This window comes from Homarus americanus, unplaced genomic scaffold (genome assembly GCF_018991925.1).
Source record: "Homarus americanus isolate GMGI-L3 unplaced genomic scaffold, GMGI_Hamer_2.0 scaffold27231, whole genome shotgun sequence".
NCBI classification, from domain to species: domain Eukaryota; kingdom Metazoa; phylum Arthropoda; class Malacostraca; order Decapoda; family Nephropidae; genus Homarus; species Homarus americanus.
This window is the reverse complement of record NW_024718545.1, coordinates 4,457,391-4,479,208: the sequence shown is the minus strand read 5'-3', so window position 1 is coordinate 4,479,208 and position 21,818 is coordinate 4,457,391. Positions and strand designations below refer to the sequence as shown.

General features: G+C 45.5%; 1 protein-coding gene across 3 annotated transcripts in view; it reads right to left on the bottom strand.

Annotated features, from left to right (window-relative positions):
* The window catches only part of LOC121859756 (myosin light chain kinase, smooth muscle-like), a 90,093-nt gene that overhangs the window by 60,720 nt on the left and 7,555 nt on the right, over positions 1 to 21,818 (bottom strand). For all 3 annotated transcript variants that reach the window (XM_042356742.1, XM_042356743.1, XM_042356744.1), the window contains exons 2-3: positions 8,671 to 8,710; positions 1,701 to 1,833 (exon numbers count right to left, since the gene is read on the bottom strand). In XM_042356742.1, coding sequence (XP_042212676.1) covers positions 1,701 to 1,829 — 129 coding nt within the window. In that variant the 5' untranslated portion in view covers positions 1,830 to 1,833; positions 8,671 to 8,710. The remainder of the gene's footprint in view (positions 1 to 1,700; positions 1,834 to 8,670; positions 8,711 to 21,818) is intronic.

The following is a 21,818-nucleotide window of genomic DNA, read 5'->3' as shown; positions in this document are numbered from 1 at the left end:
TGACCATCATCACACATTAAGTGTGACCATCATCACACATTAAATGTGGCCCTTATCACATAGCAAGATTTGGCATCAGTGATCGAGATTATTCGAGCGAGAGTAACTCAACAGTATGCCTGGAGGAACGTGTCGTTAAGCCTCCACTTCTTAAATTCACACTTGGGAGTCACGTACAATCGGGGTCCAAGTACACCAGGTGATGTGCACCAGCAGGTCACCTCGCTACGGTTATCATTTTGTAATTTTCACCATTTTATGAACTATTAGTCGAGGGTTCAGTCAAACTACGACCATGACCCAACCCACGTGGATGTATATCTTTATGGCTCTGAAAATGTCGAACTGTGACTAGCGAAGATATTTTTAATCTTTCCGGTTCATCGATTGATTTATTTACACATCCAGCGGGAACAGCCTCAGGCTCCTCCACACCAGGATGTGAGGCGAGCAGCGGTAAACAAACACAACTGTGAGGAAGGTTGAGGGAGGGTCATATTGCCACCTTCCCGCCAAAATAACCCCATGGTATTTTGACCATGACTGACCCAGGATGTGGACGGGGCTGTAGCCTGTAGGACTTAACCAGACAACCCAGCAGCACGTGGGGGAGAGGAAGAGACTGTAGGACTGAAGGAGATGCTGTATCGTACGTCCTGATCACCAGCTGGGCAGTCGTCATTTATCTCAAAGGCACGTCCCAGCCCAGTGAGGACGAGGCAAGATACATTAACACTAACTGACTGCACATGATGGTTCGAGATGTATGAAGACTGTCTCTATTTTTTAAAGGATTAATAGAGAACCATTGCGACGGGTTTCTGTTCTTAAAAACTTGCTTGGAATATGTTAAAGTGGTATTAGGTTTCTTATTACCAACTTGGGATACATTAAGTTCATTCCTCTGCCATTTACATTCCATCTTGGGTAGCAGCAACACCTCGAACCAACATACTAGTCCTCAGAATTCTTCAAGTTGCGTCGCATTTTATCCTTAACTACCACTTTATTTTTCTACTTATTATTCATTTTCCTTTTCCCGTTTGCTAATCTGTCGGTCAGTCAATTCTCTGTTGTGCACTGCTGGCAGGTCCTGGGTATGTACAGTACAGGCTCTTTGACTGTACAATGCCTCATGTGCAATTGATGGTCTAATCTCAACTTATGGCACAAATGTGTTCTAAACTTAAATACACATACAGCGCACATATGTATACAGGTATTAAGGGAACAACTATTGTACACAATTGATGTTTGGGTTTACGGTCCACCAAGGGACTTAAGACTTCTGAATAAAAAAATAAAAAAATTATCCTGACAGACAGCTGTATTAGTCAACATGGTGGATTAAGAAAATAAAATGATGAGAGACTTACAAAAATCGTTTTAAGAAAGAAAAAATATGAATAAAGGCAAAATAACAAGGGAAATAAAGTAAATATGAGAAGCTTAACAACTCCAGTAATTTAACAGGGGGAAAAATAAGATAATAATAATAATAATAAAAATAATAATAATAATAATAATAATAATAATAATAAAAATAGGAATAACAGCGATAACAATAATAGCAATAACAATAATAGCAATAATAATAATAATAACGATAATAACAATGACAGAGGCTTAAATCAATATAAATCATCTTAAGGAACAAAAAACAAACAAACAAGGAACAAAGTAACTGTGAGTATGTTTACCTTGCCCTGCTTCTCCCAGCGTATGAGGGAGGTCTTTGGGGCGTCCACTAGGGCCTCCAGAGTGACTGAGTCCCCGTCACAACAGCGGACGTCCTGCAGCGGCCGCGTCACCACCGGCACGTGTTCCATCACTCTGAGGAGACAAACACACACACATACGTTACTGTCTCAAGTACCTGACACTTCTGAAGGAGAGAGAGAGAGAGAGAGAGAGAGAGAGAGAGAGACCCTCCCTCTCTCTCTCTAACAATACACATCTTACACTTCCAACCTCACAACATCTTAATAAAAGTACAGGTATAATCAAGCACCAAATTATACAGGTAACTATCCGACCCGCTGGCAAGGTCACTGTACCCTGCCTTCTGTCACGACTCTGGGAGGAAGGTTGTTGTGGCTAGGGTAACATAAGAACATAAGAATGGAGGAAACTGCAGCGGGCCTATTGGCCCATACTGGGCAGTCCCGTTTACACCCAACCCCTATTGCTCATATAAGCATCCAACCTATGTTTGAAGCTATTCAGCGTATTCGAGTTAATGATGATATTTGGTAACTTGTTCCATTCATCCACTATGTTTCCAAACCAGTGTTTAGCTATTTCACGCCTAAATCTAAATTTGTCTAATTTAAAACCATTGTTACGAGTTCGCCCCTGGTTGGACAGTTTGAGTACCTTTGTAATGTCCCCTTTGTACCTTTGTATTGAGGTCCTTAATGATAGTGTTCGTCTTCTGTTCTATGTCGCTGGTCAACCCAACTGTAAATGAGTGCCGAGCTTTACAGTTGAGGACGTGAGGGCAGTTAAGTGCAGTATCGCCCCAGTTTCAGCTTACATCGTTGTACAAACCTAACCTAACCTCCACGTACTAGGCCAGCAGGACCCGGGTTCTCAAAAGTTCGTCACTTAAATCCTCCTCGTAAACCGTAGATGTATTAACGACACTAACTGACTAACTTCACGGCGGAACACAACATTAACTCCATAACGACAAAAATCTCCCCCCCCCCGCCGAGACTCTACCGAAATAAGAAGAAATAATGTAACGTGACTGAGGCACAACCTTATGTTTGAGTTGAATATGTGATCTTATTTTCATTATGAGTAATACAGTAAGAATGAGTTGGTGAGTGCTTCAAAAAGTTATCATGACGCAGTAATTAAGATTATTGATGTAATATTAAATAAAATCCTTCCAACCACAGTAACAATTAATTATATATATATATATATATATATATATATATATATATATATATATATATATATATATATATATATATATATATATATATATATATATATATATATATATATATATATATATATATATATATATATATATATATATATATATATATATATATATATATATATCAAAGTGTATTTAAATCTTACTAAAAGTAAGATGAGGAAAGTAAATGAACTCTTAGAAATCTTAGTAAAGGTTTAGTGATGCCTAAGTTGTCATCCTTATATATGTTCAAATACGTGTTTGTTTTCACTATCTAATACACATGACATCATCATCTTGTATATCAGTTTACTAAGGTCACGGATCCTGTGAGATGTTGGCTGCCGAAATATATCTATTTGTCACTTGTTGTGGTCACTATAACCTCTGCTACAGTCACCTGTACTACCCGCACCTGGTAACACCGTCTTCAGGGTGTGTGCTATAAGAAAATAATGAAGACAGAAAAATCACTCCGCGACCACAGGATTCTCCAACGCCTGGCCACTGTACAAGAACCAATATTTTGGGCATTCATCAGCTGTTCAAAGAAGATTTAAGAACCAATGAAAGGACAAAACACTGGGTATTCATAACACGGGCATGATCCCATACCCAAAAGAAAACACCCATATAAACTGCCTCCTAATGCGCGCACAAACGTGGCTGTCTACAAAACAAATGAAGTTCGCTTCACGCCAAACAAGCTGGACGCCTAATACAGCCAGCCTCTCCCGCCTCGCTGTTTATGTTGAGCCACTCGAGACCTATACCTTAAGACTCCCTCAAGTTTCATGATCTTCTTAAGGGATGATGGAGAAGTCTTAGGTCGGGGTGAGAAGAGGGTGAGGGATAAGATGAGAGGGAGGAGTGGGAGAGGCGAGAATGGTGTGGAGAGGCGCCCCGCTGAGTGATGTGAAGAGCGAGGCGGATGTTTACCCAGAGAGAAAGAGAGAGAGAGAGAGAGATGGGGGTGCTGGTGGTAGAGTGGTACCGCTCTTGCCTTCGCAAGCGAGATGTCACGGGTTCGATTCCCGGGTCGTTGTTTGGACATACTTCGTAGCCCCCTTAGCCCCTGTTCACCTAGCAGTAAAGTAGGTACCTGGTGTAAATCGAAAGTTACGAATTCGTATTCAGGGACAAGTTGTTGGGGCTTCCAATAACTTGATGGCATAAAACATTGATTCTTCAGGCTTCTACGCCCTTAACTCATGAGACATAAAGGCAAGCATGAACTTAGCATGCTTCCCTGTTGGGCACTGTAAACGCTTCTGCGCTTCACCTTACACAAGGATGTAGAGGAGTGCCCAATAAATAATAATAAAAAAAATAAGAGAGAGAGAGAGGGAGAGCAGGAATAAGACTCGGCTCAAGATGAAATATATCGTGTATATAGAAGAACAGAGAATAAAGAAGAAATATACACTGAATACACTGAACGAAACAAGAACCAGCTCAAGGAGAGATTAATGGTGTCTAGAGAAATTTGAAGAAATAATAAGAAATGTGAACTTGATACATTACACGAAAGAAGAATCAGCTTAAGGAAAGATTAATAGTGAATAGAAGGATAAGGACTAACATATAAATAGTAAAGTCACAATGGAAGGTACTCATAAGACCCTTGAGTACGATGTCATCTTACTCAAGAAATAAGTACTCGTGCACAAGTTCAGATTAACTTATAGGGCTATTTGGGCGTCTTCAGAAGGGAGGGAGGGAGGGGTTATCGTACTCAACTGGTTCTAGTGACCAGCTCGGGGTTCAATTGAATTGGTATTGTTAAATTTATCTGATACAAGGTGAACATTTATGAACCCTGGAGATCCAAAGGAAGAGACATCAACACCAGAGTGAACCCATACAACTAACACCAGAGTGAACCCATACAACTAACACCAGAGTGAACCCATACAACTAACACCAGAGTGAACCCGTACAACTAACACCAGAGTGAACCCGTACAACTAACACCAGAGTGAACCCACACAACTAACACCAGAGTGAACCCACACAACTAACACCAGAGTGAACCCACACAACTAACACCAGAGTGAACCCACACAGCTAACGCCAGAGTGAACCCATACAACTAACACCAGAGTGAACCCGTACAACTAACAAGTGAACCCGTACAACTAACACCAGAGAGTGAACCCACAACTAACACCAGAGTGAACCCAACTAACACCAGGTGAACTTGAACCCACACAACTAACACCAGAGTGAACCCATACAACCAACACCAGAGTGAACCCACACAACTAACACCAGAGTGAACCCATACAACCAACACCAGAGTGAACCCACACGACCAACACCAGAGTGAACCCATACAACCAACACCAGAGTGAACCCACACGACCAACACCAGAGTGAACCCACACGACCAACACCAGAGTGAACCAACACAACCAACACCCAGAAGTAAACACAATTTGGGTCTGAATTCAGCTGGTCCGACCCAGAGAGAAATATCCTCCGTTAGTTATTTTAACAAATTTATTGGCAAAGCTTGTAGTACAGTTTGCCTATTCTGAGTAATTCAGTCAGGTCTTGACACTGAGGGTGGTATCACTTCTCACTGCCACGCAGGACAGAGGTTCATACACAAAGAAATACATCATATTCATTAACAGCTATATATGTATAGAGTTCAGATTCATGTGGGTCCTCCGTGAATAGTGGTGGGAGGGAGGAAGAGGGAAGGAGTGTGTTGGTTGTGGGTAGGAGGGATGGAGGGAGTGTGTTGGTTGTGGGTAGGCGGGAAGGAGGGAGTGGTTGGTTGTGGGTAGGGGGGATGGAGGGAGTGTGTTGGTTGTGGGTAGGAGGGAGGGAGGATGTGTTGGTAGTAGGAAGGAGTGTGTTGGTAGTAGGAGGGAGGGACCAAGAACCGACGTGTATCAAGGTGGTGGTGACACATCCATCTGAGGCGCCGCACTGAGCCTTCACTGTTACACCCATCAAAGGCGCACACACAGTGGTCTTCTCTCGGCCACACACGTCAGCCCTCCCTCCTCTCTCAGTGACACCCTCTTCCTTTTTGGATTCCGCCCCCCTCACCCCTCCGCAGCTAATCACCTCTGCCCCTCACCGTCTACCTGGGTCGGGCGCCAGCTTGCAGGGCAGCACGTACGATTGAGAAAGGCGGAGGTCGAGTCTAAAATGTTGACAGTCACACGAGGGTCAGTCCTTAATACATCACCAATGGTCCCACACGTTCATTATAATTCCTTCTTTACACACTAAGAGTCGGTTATCCACATGAAACTTTTGCAACTTTCTGTTATAGTATTTTGCTGTATTCAGGCAGTGTTACGATAGGTCACAGTCCCTGGTGATTCTGTAAACTTTGTCTCCTGCCAAGAAAACTGTCCCGCTCTGGTTACAACACAAATAGCTGAATACTACAGTGACAGTAAAAAGTTTCTGACAAGATAATGATTACTGTATATCAGTTTACAGGTGGATCATGTTGATGAAAGACCTACAGTGTGTACAACAACAATCACAATAACTGTGTGAGACTCTTGTTGGTGCCATAACTTGAGGACTGACTCTTGTCTCAGTTTCACAGCTGCTGGTCCCGAGATGTTCACACACCAACAACAACACGACGACAACACCACACGACCTGAGACACAGGTGTGAAGAAGTGGTGTAGCGTCAGAACCTCAGCCTCTCCTTCAGGCCTAATATTGAGATAATCCTTCACTCTTATGCTGTCAAGCCACCAGCTAAGACGCTACAACTCCGTGTAAACGTTCGAGGAAGAGCTGGGCACATAAGTGGAGTCTTGGTGTTGGATGAAGGTAAGTGTAAAGGCCACGTCTGGCGTAGAGGCGGACAAGTAAGGTGAACAACGCCGCCAACAGCTTCACCTCGCTCCATCACCTGGTCTTCTGTGGGCGTTCACAAGACTGGCCGTGACACAGCTCCCACACCGCGATACCGTCTGGTGGTGGCGGCCACCAACCAGCCTACCAGCGGTGGCTTATCCTGCCATCAGTCAGGCGTTGACCTTCTTCCCGGTGGTCTCCAGGAGTCACCAGTACAAGGACACCTTCTTGATCTCTACAGCGACAGGAAAGGAGAGGATCCTGTTGTTGTTATGGCAAAGGTGTCCTCGGCCTCACCACAGGAAGGAGGATCATATCATCTCAGGATCTTAAAACAGGAACACGGTGTGAAGGCTCACTCGAGGACTGGCAGATATAATGTGTGGGTGAAGAAACTGGGGGAGTGGTGACAGGGTGAGTGTGTCCAGTTGTAAGGCTCCATACTGCACCCTTAACTTTACAAATACTGTATTAACATTACCTGTTACACGTTTGTCTGTGTATGATGAACACAATAACTGTTCCATGCCTACAACTAATACTATAACGCAGAGTAATGTCATCCTCACGCTGGTCTACACTGTATGTCTGTCTGTCTGCGTGTGATTCAAGTTCTATGATTAGGTTCTATGATTCAAGTTTATATTTAAGTTCTGTGATTTAAGTTTTATGATCCAGGGGTAAATATTTCGAAATTGTCAACCACGGAACTCTATACAGATTCTTTCTTATAAAGGGAGGCAGAGCAAAAAAAAGATAATAATGACTACATTATTCTACAGCGCTTCCGTCGGAATTTTTTAGTTTTCGAGTTATACCGACTTTTCTATTTCACTTAAACATAATACAGGTTCGTGGGAATATACTGTACATTGTTCACTTATTACTCAGCCAATCAGCGGAGGATGTCAAGTGATTCTTGTGAGCATGTGCAAACTCTGGAATTTGAATGGCGTCGTCTGTAAGTGTTGCTCCTGGGCAGATTGTCGTGTAATTCAGCAAGTTTTTGAGAACGAAGTCGCAGCTGTTGACATCTTGAGAACTCTTGGTGTTCCTTCTTCAGTAAAGTGTCCAAGGTGCGATTCAGACTGCAGTATCGTGAAGGCCGAAAGAAATCTCGTAATTGTGGGTATTCGGTGTCCGCACTGAACAGAGTACACATGCCAGCGTGGAAAAACTTGCAGCTCTGCAATATGTTCGTCAGAAAACACTTCTCTCAGCGCTACGCAACAGGAAATATGGAACTATCGTTTTCCTACATATGTTAATTAAGGTAAGTAAGTATCTTACACACAGTCCAAGGTTGGTGGCTAAAAGGTCCTTTTGGTTTCTCTGGTTAGGAGGTTTCGTTTGGTTTCGTTTCGTTAGTTTTATTGCGTATTTTTACCTCACAGTTTCCCTTTACTTCAACCCCCCCCCCTTTTCGTGCAACCAGTATTGTTGGTAAATGGGGGGTCACATCTCCATAACTACTCATTTCAGACAGAAATGAAGGTCAAATTCGTGTGAAACATGATGAAAACACGATAAAAACTTATTTTCCATAGTTATTTCCGTGAATTGCAACTTCGAAATATTTACCGATTCAAGTTCTATACTTTAACTCCTGTAAACAAACTCTGGTGTCGTCAACAATGATGCCAATGACTGCCGACGGAACAGTCTTAATTTGTTTATCAAGTAACTACCAAGACCCTGTTAAGTTCGAGGTACCGGGGTCTTGTTCCTCATTTTAGAACTGTACCCTTAAGCAATACAAATTATACCCACGAGAAACTGTACCTGGCTCGCCCATCTCACCTGCAGCAGTGCAGTGCGTTATTAGGTAAGAGACCGTAAATTATTATTATTTCTATACACACACACACACATATATACAGACAGGCAGACCCTTACCCTCGTTTAACTGGCCTTCCTTCTAGTTCACCCTTTAGGCCTGGAAAAGAAAAGAAAAAGAATTAGTTAACACAGTAATTTACAACAGTCAACATACCACATCAATACTTACCTTAATGTATCAATAATACAAATCAATACATGCATTTATTGAGAATTTATAACTATTACATCCACATATTGATTATTATCACACGCATATATATATATATATATATATATATATATATATATATATATATATATATATATATATATATATATATATATATATATATATACACTCATACATTTATTGTATATATTTGGCAGTTTAGTCAATATTTCTTTGCAAGTATTTTGGTGTCCGTCCAATGTAAGGTCCACCTCCAGTGTGTTGGTACTGGAGGAAGAGGTGCAGGAAAAAGAGGAGTTGCAGGAAGAGGAGGATGTGCAAGAAGAAGAGGAGGATGTGCAAGAAGAGGAGGATGTGTACGAAGAGGTGAAGGTGCAGGAAGAGGTGAAGGTGCAGGAAGATATGGAAAGGGAGGTGCAAGAAGAGGTGGAGGAGAAGGTGCAGGAAGAGGTGGAGGAAGAGGTGCAGGAAGAGGTGGAGGAAGTACAGATGTAAGAAGGAGGAGAACTGTATGCTGGGTAAGAAGCACTCAGGTATAGCCAGGTGTGTGTGTGTGTGTGTGTGTGTGTGTGTGTGTGTGCGTGTGTGTGTGTGTGCGCCAGGTAATGAGGCTCCCACGGTCACCTGTGGGAAATAACAAGACAGCTCTCTTGTTTTTCCTGTCCGAATTTGTTTTTCTTCTCAGCTATCTGGCCACCAACACTAGCAGACCAACACACTAACATACCAACACACTTACACACCTACACACGAGCACACCTACACACGAGCACACCTACACACTAACACCTCAACACCCCAACACCTCAACACACCAACACTACTACTACTACTTTGCTGTCACTCGGAATCGAGTATGACGATCATCCAGCTATGATACATTGATACGAGTTATTTGGGATGTCACCTAGGTTGGTGAGTTCTGAGGTGACTAAAGAGGCCGATACGTGACCGGCAGGGTCGATCACAGACGTTGCACATGTGGGGGACTACATCTAGTGCGGGAGGGGCAGCGGCAGCGTCTTTCCGGCGTTGGTGCTTGTCTGCCTCGTTATGCAGTCGGGCTAACTCAAAGGTATTGACACTTCTTGTGTGGTGATCCTCCCTAGCGTTACGGTGTGGGGTAATCGTCTCCCAGGTGACGAGGTCGATTTGGCACTTTTTCAGGATTGTCTTAAGACTATCCCTATACTCTTCAGTTGTCCGTCAGCGTTACGTTTACTATTTGGTAGTCTACTGTCGTCCAAGCGGGTAACATGGCCAGTCCAGCGTAGTTGTTCATGGATAATGGTAGCCTCAATGCTCCTACAGTTGGTGTCAGCAAGAATACTGGCATTTGTTCTCTGTCTTCCCAGCGAACTCGGAGGATGGAACAAAGACTAATTTGGTGATAGTTTCCAAGTGCATTGAGGTGCCTCCTGTATGTGACCCATGTCTCGCTGCCATATAGCAGAGTGGGGAGGACCACTGATTGATATAAGTGTAACTTTGTAAATAATTTCAGCTCCGTACAGCTGAAGACACGGTTTCGTAGTCTGACAAAGGCTTGAGATGCACATCTGATTTGACGCTGAATCTCTACATCAATGTCCGCAGTGGTGGACAGGTGGGAGGCGAGATACCGAAAGTGGGTAACATTAGACAGTGTAGTACCGGTAAGCTGGACGGATGGTGGAGGTGTGGCTGAACCAGGGGCAGGCTGAAAGAGAATCCGAGTCTTACGTACATTCACCTCAAGGCCGAAGTGTGCATACGCATCTGTTTGGGTGTTCAGGATCTCCTGTAGGTTCGCGTTCAGTGTGAGCATCAAGGATGAGGTCGTCTGCATTCTGAAGCTCAGTAATGGAAGCTGCCGATAGCTTTGTTCTTGCCTGGAGTCATCTTATGTTGAAATGACCCTTCATCCGGTACTAGATGTCCACCCTGCCGGCTAAATTGGCGCTGGCACGAGTAAGGAAGGCAGCCAAGAAAATGGAAAAGAGAGTTGGCACCAGTACACACCCTTGCTTAACCCCCGTTTGGATGGGGAAAAACACAGACTGGGTGCCATTGTGCAGGACACTGCCGTTCATGCCATCGTGGAGTTGCCTCACAATGGCGATAAATTTTGGTAGGCAGCCAAAACGGCTGAGGGTCTGCCAGAGGGCTTCCCTGTTGACCGACACTAATACACTAACACACCAACACACCAAAACACTAACACACCAACACTCCAACTCACTTGGCCAATGCTTGGCTCATTACCCAAGTCTCTGTGACACCCCACACCACGTAAGTTCCTTCATATCAACACCCGAGGACGAGTTACTGCACCACGTAAACACCACATCACCCGGTGTCCCCATGACTACGTTAGGTCCTTCATATCAACACCTGAGGACGATTTCCTGCACCACGAACACCATACCACCCGGTGTCCCCATGACTACGTGAGGACCTTCATATCACACCCGAGGGCGATTTACTGCACCACGTAGAACACCACGCCACCTGGTGTCTCCCTGACCACGTGAGGTCCTTCATATCAACACCCGAGGACGAGTTACTGCACCACGTGAACACCACACCACCCGGTGTCCCCATGACCACGTGAGGTCCTTAATATCAACACCCGAGGACGAGTTACTGCACCACGTGGACACCACACCACCCTGTGTCCCCATGACCTCGTGAGGTCCTTCATATCAACGCCCGAGGACGAGTTATTGCACCACGTGAACACCACACCACCCGGTGTCTCCATGACCACGCGAGGTCCTTCATATCAACGCCCGAGGACGAGTTACTACACCACGTGAACACCACACCACCTGGTGTCTCCATGACCAGTCCAGGCCCGGGCCATCAACTGTAAACTATAATAATTTGTATGTCCAACTCATGTTCCTTCTTCTTTCAGTGTAATGAAAGCTTTTGTTAAACGACCCACCCACCCCACACACCAACACACCAACACCCAGCACAACACACCACACTCCAACACACTAACACCCAACACACCAACACACCAACACACCAACACACCAACACTCCAACACACACCAACACACCAACACACCTACACACAACACCAACACACCAACACCCACACACAACCACCCAACACACCAACACACAACACCCCAACACACAACACCCACACACCAACACCAACACACCAACACACTAACACACCCCACACCACACCAACACACCAACACACCAACACACACCAACACACCAACACACTAACACACCAACACACCAACACACCAACACACTAACACACCAACACACCAACACACCACAACACACTAACACACTAACACACCAACGCACTAACACACCAACACACTCCAACAGACACTAACACACCAAAACACTAACACACCAACACACCAACACACCAACACACCAACACCCAACACACCACACACCAACACCCCAACACACCAACACCCAGCACACCAACACACCAACACACTAACACACCAACACCCAACACACACCAACACACCAACACACCCACACCAACACACTAACACACCAACACACCAACACACCAAACACTAACACACCAAAACACCAACACACCAACGCACTAACACCCAACACACTAACACACTAACACACCAACACTCCAACACACTAACACACTAACACACTCCAAACACTAACACACCAACACACCAACACACTCCACACACCAACACACCAACACACCAACACACCCGCACTGGGACACCCAAAAAGCAAACACACCAACACACCAACACACCAACGCACTAACACTCCAACACACTCCAACACACTAACACACCAAAACACTAACACACCGTAACACACTAACACACACCAACACACCAACACACCAACGCACTAGACTCCAACACACCAACACACCAACACACCAAAACACTAACACACCAACACACCAACACACCAACACACACTAACACACCCAACACCCCAACACACTAACACACCAAAACACTAACACACCAACACACCAACGCACTAACACTCCAACACACTCAACACACCAACACACCAAAACACCCAACACACCAACGTACCAAATACCCAACACACACTCAACAGACACTAACACACTAACACCCCTGCAACACACCAACACACCAAACACTAACACACCAACGCACTCCAACACCCAACACACCAACACACCAAACATTAGACTAACACACCAAAACACCAACACACCAACACTCCAAAATAAAAACACACTTAACACCTAGCACACCAACACACCAACACACCAACACACCAACACACTAAACACACTAACACACCAAGCAAACACCAACACACCAAACGCACTAACACACCAACACACACACCAAAACACCAACACACCAACGCACCAACACCCAACACACCAACACACTAGTAACACACCAACACCCAACACCCAACACACCAACACACCAACACACCAACACACCAACACACCACAACACACCAAACACCAACACACCAACACACCAACACACTAACACACCAACACACCAAACCAACCAACACACCAACACACCAACACCCAGCAACACCCCAACACACCCCAACACCAACACACCAACACACCAACACCCAGCACACCAACACACCACACCAACACACTCCACACTCACACACACCAAAACACCAACACACCAACACACCAACACACTAACACACCAACACACCAAAACACCAACACACCAACACACCAACACACGAACACACCAACACACTACACACCAACACTCCAGCATGCACCAACACACCAACACACCAACACACCAACACACCAACACACTAACACTCCAGCACACCAACACACCAAACACACCAACACACTAACACACCAAAACACCAAACACACCAACACACTAACACCAACAAACCAAAACACCAACACACCAACACCCAACACATCCAACACACCAGGGGGTCACACTCCAACACCAAAAGCACACCAACACACCCCAAACACACTAACACACCAAAACACACCAACGCACTAACACTCCAACACACCAAATACACTCCAACACACTAACACACCAAACACCAACACACCAACACACCAACACTACCAACACACCAAACACACCAACACACCAACACACTAACACACCAACACACCAAACACCAAACACACCAACGCAATTTCAACACACCAAAACACTAACACACCAACGCACTACCACACTAACACACCAAACACTAACACACCAACGCACCAACACTCCAACACACCAACACACTAACACACTAACACACACCAAACAACAACACACCAACACACTAACACACCAACACACTAACACACCAACACACCAACACACCCAACACACCAAAACACCAAAACACCAACACACCAACACACCAACGGCACTAACACACCAAACACACCCAACACAACACACCAACACACCAACACACTAACACACAAAAAAAAAAAACACACCAAAACACCAACACACCAACACACCACCAACACTCCAACACACCAACACACTAACACACTAACACACCAACACACCAAGGAACACACTAACACACCAAAACACCAACACACCAAACACCAACACACTAACACACCAAAACACCAACAACACACCAACACACCAATACACCAACACACCGTAACACACACTAACACACCAAACACACCAAACACCAACACACTCTAACACACCAAACACCAACACACCAACACACCAACGCACTAACACACCCTAAAACACCAAAACACCGAACACACTAACACACCAACTACCAATACCCAACACAACCAACACTAAATACACCAACGCACTAACACACCAAAACACCAAAACACCAACACACCAACACACCAACACACTAACACACAAAACACACCAACACACTTCAACACACCAAACACACCAACACACCACACCAAACGTGACTAACACACCAACACACCAACGCACCAACACACCACACTTTCAACACAAATGTAACACACCAACACACTAACACACAAACACACCAACACACTAACACACCAACACACCAACACACCAACACACACCAAACGCACTAACACACCAAAACACCAAACACCAACACAACACACCAACGCACTAACACCCAACACACCAACACACTAACACACTAACACACCAACACACCAACACAATTAACACACACCAAAACACCAAACACCAACACACACCAACGCACTAAACACTCCAACACACCAACACACTAACACACTAACACACCAACACACCAACATACCTCAACACACCAAACACCAAAACACCAACACACCAACAGACACCAACACACTAACACACCAAAACACCAAAACACCAACACACCAACGCACTAACACTCCAACACACCAACACACCAACACACCAACACACCAACACACCACACCAACACACCAACACACCCCAAAACACCAACACACCAACACACTAACACACTAACACTCCAACACACCAACACACCAACACACCAACACACACCACAACACAAACACACTAACACACCAAACACCAAACACCAACACACCAACGCACTAACACCCAACACACCAACACACCAACACACCAACACACCAACACACCAACACCAACACACTAACACTCCAGCACACCAAACACACCAAACACACTAACACTAACACACCAAAACACCAACACACTAACACACCAACACACCAACACACTAACACACCAAACACCAACACACCAACACACCAACACACCAACACACACTAACACACCAAACACCAAACACCAACACACCAACACACCAACCCACTAACACCCAACACACCAACACACTAACACACCAAAACACCAAAAACACCAAATGCCAATTCAAATACACCAAATGCACTAACACACTAACAAGCCACCAAACACCAAAACAATTCAACACACCAACGCACTGTAACACACCAAAACACCAAACACCAACACACTAACACCAACGCACTAACACACCAACACACACCAACACACCAACACAACCAACACACCAACACACCAACACACCAACACACCAACACACCAACACACCAACACACCACACACCAACACACCACCCACCAACACCCAACACACCAAACAAGCACCAACACACCAACGCACCAATACCCAACACACCAACACACCAACACACCAACGCACCAACAACACACCAAAACACCAAAACACCAACACACTAACACACACCAAACAACACCACAAACACCAACACACTAACACACCAACACACCAACACACCAACACACCAACACACCAAATACACCAACACACCAACACACCAACACACCAACACACACCAACACACCAACGCACTAACACCCAACACACCAACACACCAACACACCAACACACCAACACACCAACACACCAACACACCAACACACCAACACACCAACACACTAACACACCAACACACCAACACACCAACACACTAAACAGGCCAATTCAACACACCAACACACCAAATACGACCAACACACCAACACACTCAACACACCAACACACCAACACCAACACACAACACACTCCAACACACCAACACACCAACACACCAACACACCAACGCACCACCTGCAACACACCAAACACACCAACACACCAACACACACCAACACACCCAACACACCAACACACCAACACACCAACACACCAACACACCAACACACCAACACACCAACACACCAACACACTAACACACCAACACACCAACACACCAAACACACCAACACACCAACGCACTCCAACACACCAACACACCAACACACCACCACCCAACGCACCAACACACCAACACACCACAACACACCAACACACCAACACACCAACACACCAACACACCAACACACCAACAACACACTAAATGACACCAACACACCAACACACCAACACACACCAACACACCAACGCACCAACACACCAACACAACACACCAACACCCAACACACCAACACCAACACACCAACACACACCAACACACCAACACACCAACACACCAACGCACTAACACCCAACACACCAAACACACCAATGCCACCAACACACTAACACACCAAACACCAAACACCAACACACCAACACACTAACACACCAAAACACCAAACACCAACACACTCTCAACACACCAACACACCAACACCAACACACCAAACACACCAACGCACCAACACACCAACACACCAACACACCAACAACACCAAAACACCAACACACTAACACCAACACACCAACACACCAACACACCAAAACACCAACACACCAGAATACACCAACACACCAACACACCAACACACCAACACACCAACACACTAACACACCAACACACCAACACACCAACACACCAACACACCAACGCACCAACACACCAACACACCAACACACACCAACACACCAACGCACTCCAACACACTGTGGGCAACACACACCAACACACACTACCACACCAACACACCAACACACCAACACACAAACACACCAACACACCAACACACCAACACCCAACACTCCAACACACCAACACACCAACACACCAAAACACCAACACACCAACACACCAACACACCAACGCACTGTAACACCCAACACACCAACACACCAACACACCAACACACCAACACACACCAACACACTAACACACCAAACACCAAACACCAACACACCAAAACACCAAACACACCAACCCACACCAACACCCAACACACCAACACACCAACACACCAACACACCAACACACCAACACACCAACACACCAAACACCAAAACACCTCCCTCAACACACCAACACACCAACGCACTAACACACTAACACCTAAACACACCAACACACTAACACACCAACACACCAACACACCAACACACTAACACACACCAAACACCAACACACCAACGCACCAAAACACCAACACACCAACACAACAACACACCAAAACACCAACACACCAACGCACTAACACACTAACACTCCAACACACCAACACACGCCACACCAACACACCAACACACCAACGCACTAACACACTAACACTCCAACACACCAACACACTAACACACCAAAACGCTCAACACACCAAATGCACTAACACACTAACACTCCAACACACCAACACACTAACACACCAAACACCAACACACTAACACACCAAAACACCAACACACCAAACACACTAACACACCGAAAACACCAACACACCAACGCACTAACACACACCAAAACACCAACACACCAACACACCAACACACTAAATAGCTGCACCAACATTACTCCAACACACCAAACACCAAACACCAACACACTAACACCCAACACACTCCAACACACTAACACACCAACACACCAACACACCAACACACCAACACCCAACACACCAACACACACTAACACACCACACACCAACACACACCACAACACACTAACACACCACAACACACCAACACACTAAATACCCAACACACCAACACACCCAAACACACACCAACACACTAACACACCAAACACGTAAAACACCAACACACCCCAACACACCAACACACTAACACACCAACACACTCAACACAGTACCCAACACACCAAAACACCACAACCACACCAAACACACCAACGCACTAACACACCCAACACTCCAACACACCAACACACTCCAACACACCAACACACCAAAACACCAACACACCAACACACCAAAACGCACCAACACCCAACACACCAACACACCAACACACACCAAACACCAACACACCAACACACCAACACACCAACGCACTAACACTCCAACACACCAACACACTAAATTGGCTGGCCCAACACACCAACACACTAACACACCAAACACCAACACACCACCCACTAACACTCCAACACACCAACACACCAACACACTAAGGCCACCAAACACCAACACACCAACACACCAAACGCACTAACACCCAACACACCAACACACCAACACACTAACACACCAAAACACCAACACACCAACACGCACCAACGCACTAACACTCCAACACACCCAACACACTAACACACCAACACACCAACACACCAACACACCAACACACCAACGCACTCCAACACCCAACACACCAACACACCAACACACACTGTAACACACCAACACACTAACACACCAAAACACCAACACACCAACGCACTCCAACACTCCAACACACCAAACACTAACACTAACACACCAAAACACTAACACACCAACACACTCCAACACACCAAAACACTAACACACCAACACACTAACACACCAACACAAATTCAACACACTAACACACCAACACACTAACATGCACCAACACACCAACACACCAACACACCAACACACCGTAACACACCAACACACCAACACACCACACACCAACACACTAACACACCAACACACACCAACACACCAAAACAACACACCAACACACCCAACACACCAACACACTAACACACCAACACACCAACACACCAACACACTCAACACACCAACACACAACACACTCCACACACACCAACACACCAACACACTAACACACCAACACACCAACACACCAACACACTAACACACCAACACACCAACACACCAAAAACACCACAAACACACCAACACACCCAACACACCAAAAACACTAACACACCAATACTCCAAAACACACCAACACACTAACACACCAAACACCAACACACCAACGCACTAACACAACACACCAACACACACTAACACACCAAACACACCAACACACCAACACACCAAAACAACAACACACCAAAACACCAAACACACCAACGTTCAACACACTAACACACCAACACACCAACACAAAATTCAACACACTAACACACCAACACACCAACACACCAACACACCAACACACCAACACACCAACACACTAACACACCAAACACCACACCAACACACCAACACACCAATACACTAAATACACCAACACACTAACACACCAAAACACCAACACACCAACACACCAACAACAACACACACCACCACACCAACACACACCAACACACACCAACACACCAACACACCAACACACTAACAAACCAACACACCAACACACTCCAACACCCCAACACACTAACACACCAACACAACACCAACACAAATTCCAACACACCAACACACCAAACACACCACAACACACTAACACACCAACAGCCACCAACACACCAACACACTAACACACCAACACACCAACACCCCAACACACTAACACCCCAACACACTAACACACCAACACACCAACACACCAACACACCAACACACTAACACACCAACACACTAACACACCAACACACCAACACACCAACACACCAAACAGACACTAACACACCAACACACCAACACACCAAACACACTAACACACCAACACACTAACACCCCAAACACACCAACACACTAACACACCAACACACCAACACACCAACACACCAACACCAAACACACACTAACACACCAACACACCAACACACTAACACCCCTGCAACACACTAACACACCAACACACCAACACACCAACACACCAACACACCAACACACTAACACACCAACACACTAACACACCAACACACCAACACAGCTCAACACACCAAACAGCCCAACACACCAACACACTAACACACCAACACACCAACACACTAACACACCAACACACCAACACACCAACACACCAACACACCAACACACACACCAACACACCAACACACCACACCAACACACTAACACACCAAACACCAACACACCAACACACCAACACACCAACACACACCAACACACCAACACACCAACACACCAACACACTAACACACCAACACACCAACACACCAACACACTAACACACCAACACACCAACACACCAACACACCTTCAAAACACCAACACACTAACACACCAAAACACCAACACACCAACACACCAACACACAACACACCAACACACCAACACACCAACACACTCCAACACACCAACACACCCAACACACTAACACACCAACACACCAACACACCAACACACCAACACCAACACACCAACACACCAACACACCAACACACCAACACACCAACACACCAACACACCAACACACATCAACACACCAAAACACCAACACAATTCAAACACACCTCAACACACACAACACACTAACACACCAACACACCAACACACCAACACACCAACACACCAACACACCAACACACCAACACCAACACACCAACACACCAACACACCAACACACCAACACACACCAACACACCACCACACCAACACACCCAACACACCAAAACACCAACACACCAACACACCAACACACCAACACACCAACACACTAACACACCAACACACCAACACACCAACACACTCAGGGGAACACCCAACACACCAACACACTAACACACTAACACACCGTAACACACCAAAACACCAACACACCAACACACCAACACACTCACACACCAACACACCAACACACCAAACACACTAACACACCAACATACCAACGCACCACACAACACACCAACACACTAACACACCAACACACCAACACACCCCAACACACCAACACACCAACACACCAAAACACCCGATACTCCAACACACCAACACACTAACACACCAAAACACTAACACACCAACACACTCAACACACCAAAACACCAACACACCAACGCACTAACACACCAACACACCAAAACACTAACACACCAACGCACCAACACTCCAACACACCAACACACTCCAACACACTAACACACCAAAACACAACGCACTAACACTCCAACACCCCCAACACACCAACACACACCAACACACTAACACCCAACACCCCAACACACCAACACACCAACACACTAACACACCTAACACACCAAAACACCAACGCACTAAATAACACCAACACACCAACACACTAACACACCAAAACACTAACACACCAACACACCAACACCAACAAAATTTCAACACACTAACACACCCAAAAACACTCAACACACCAACACACTAACACACCAAAACACT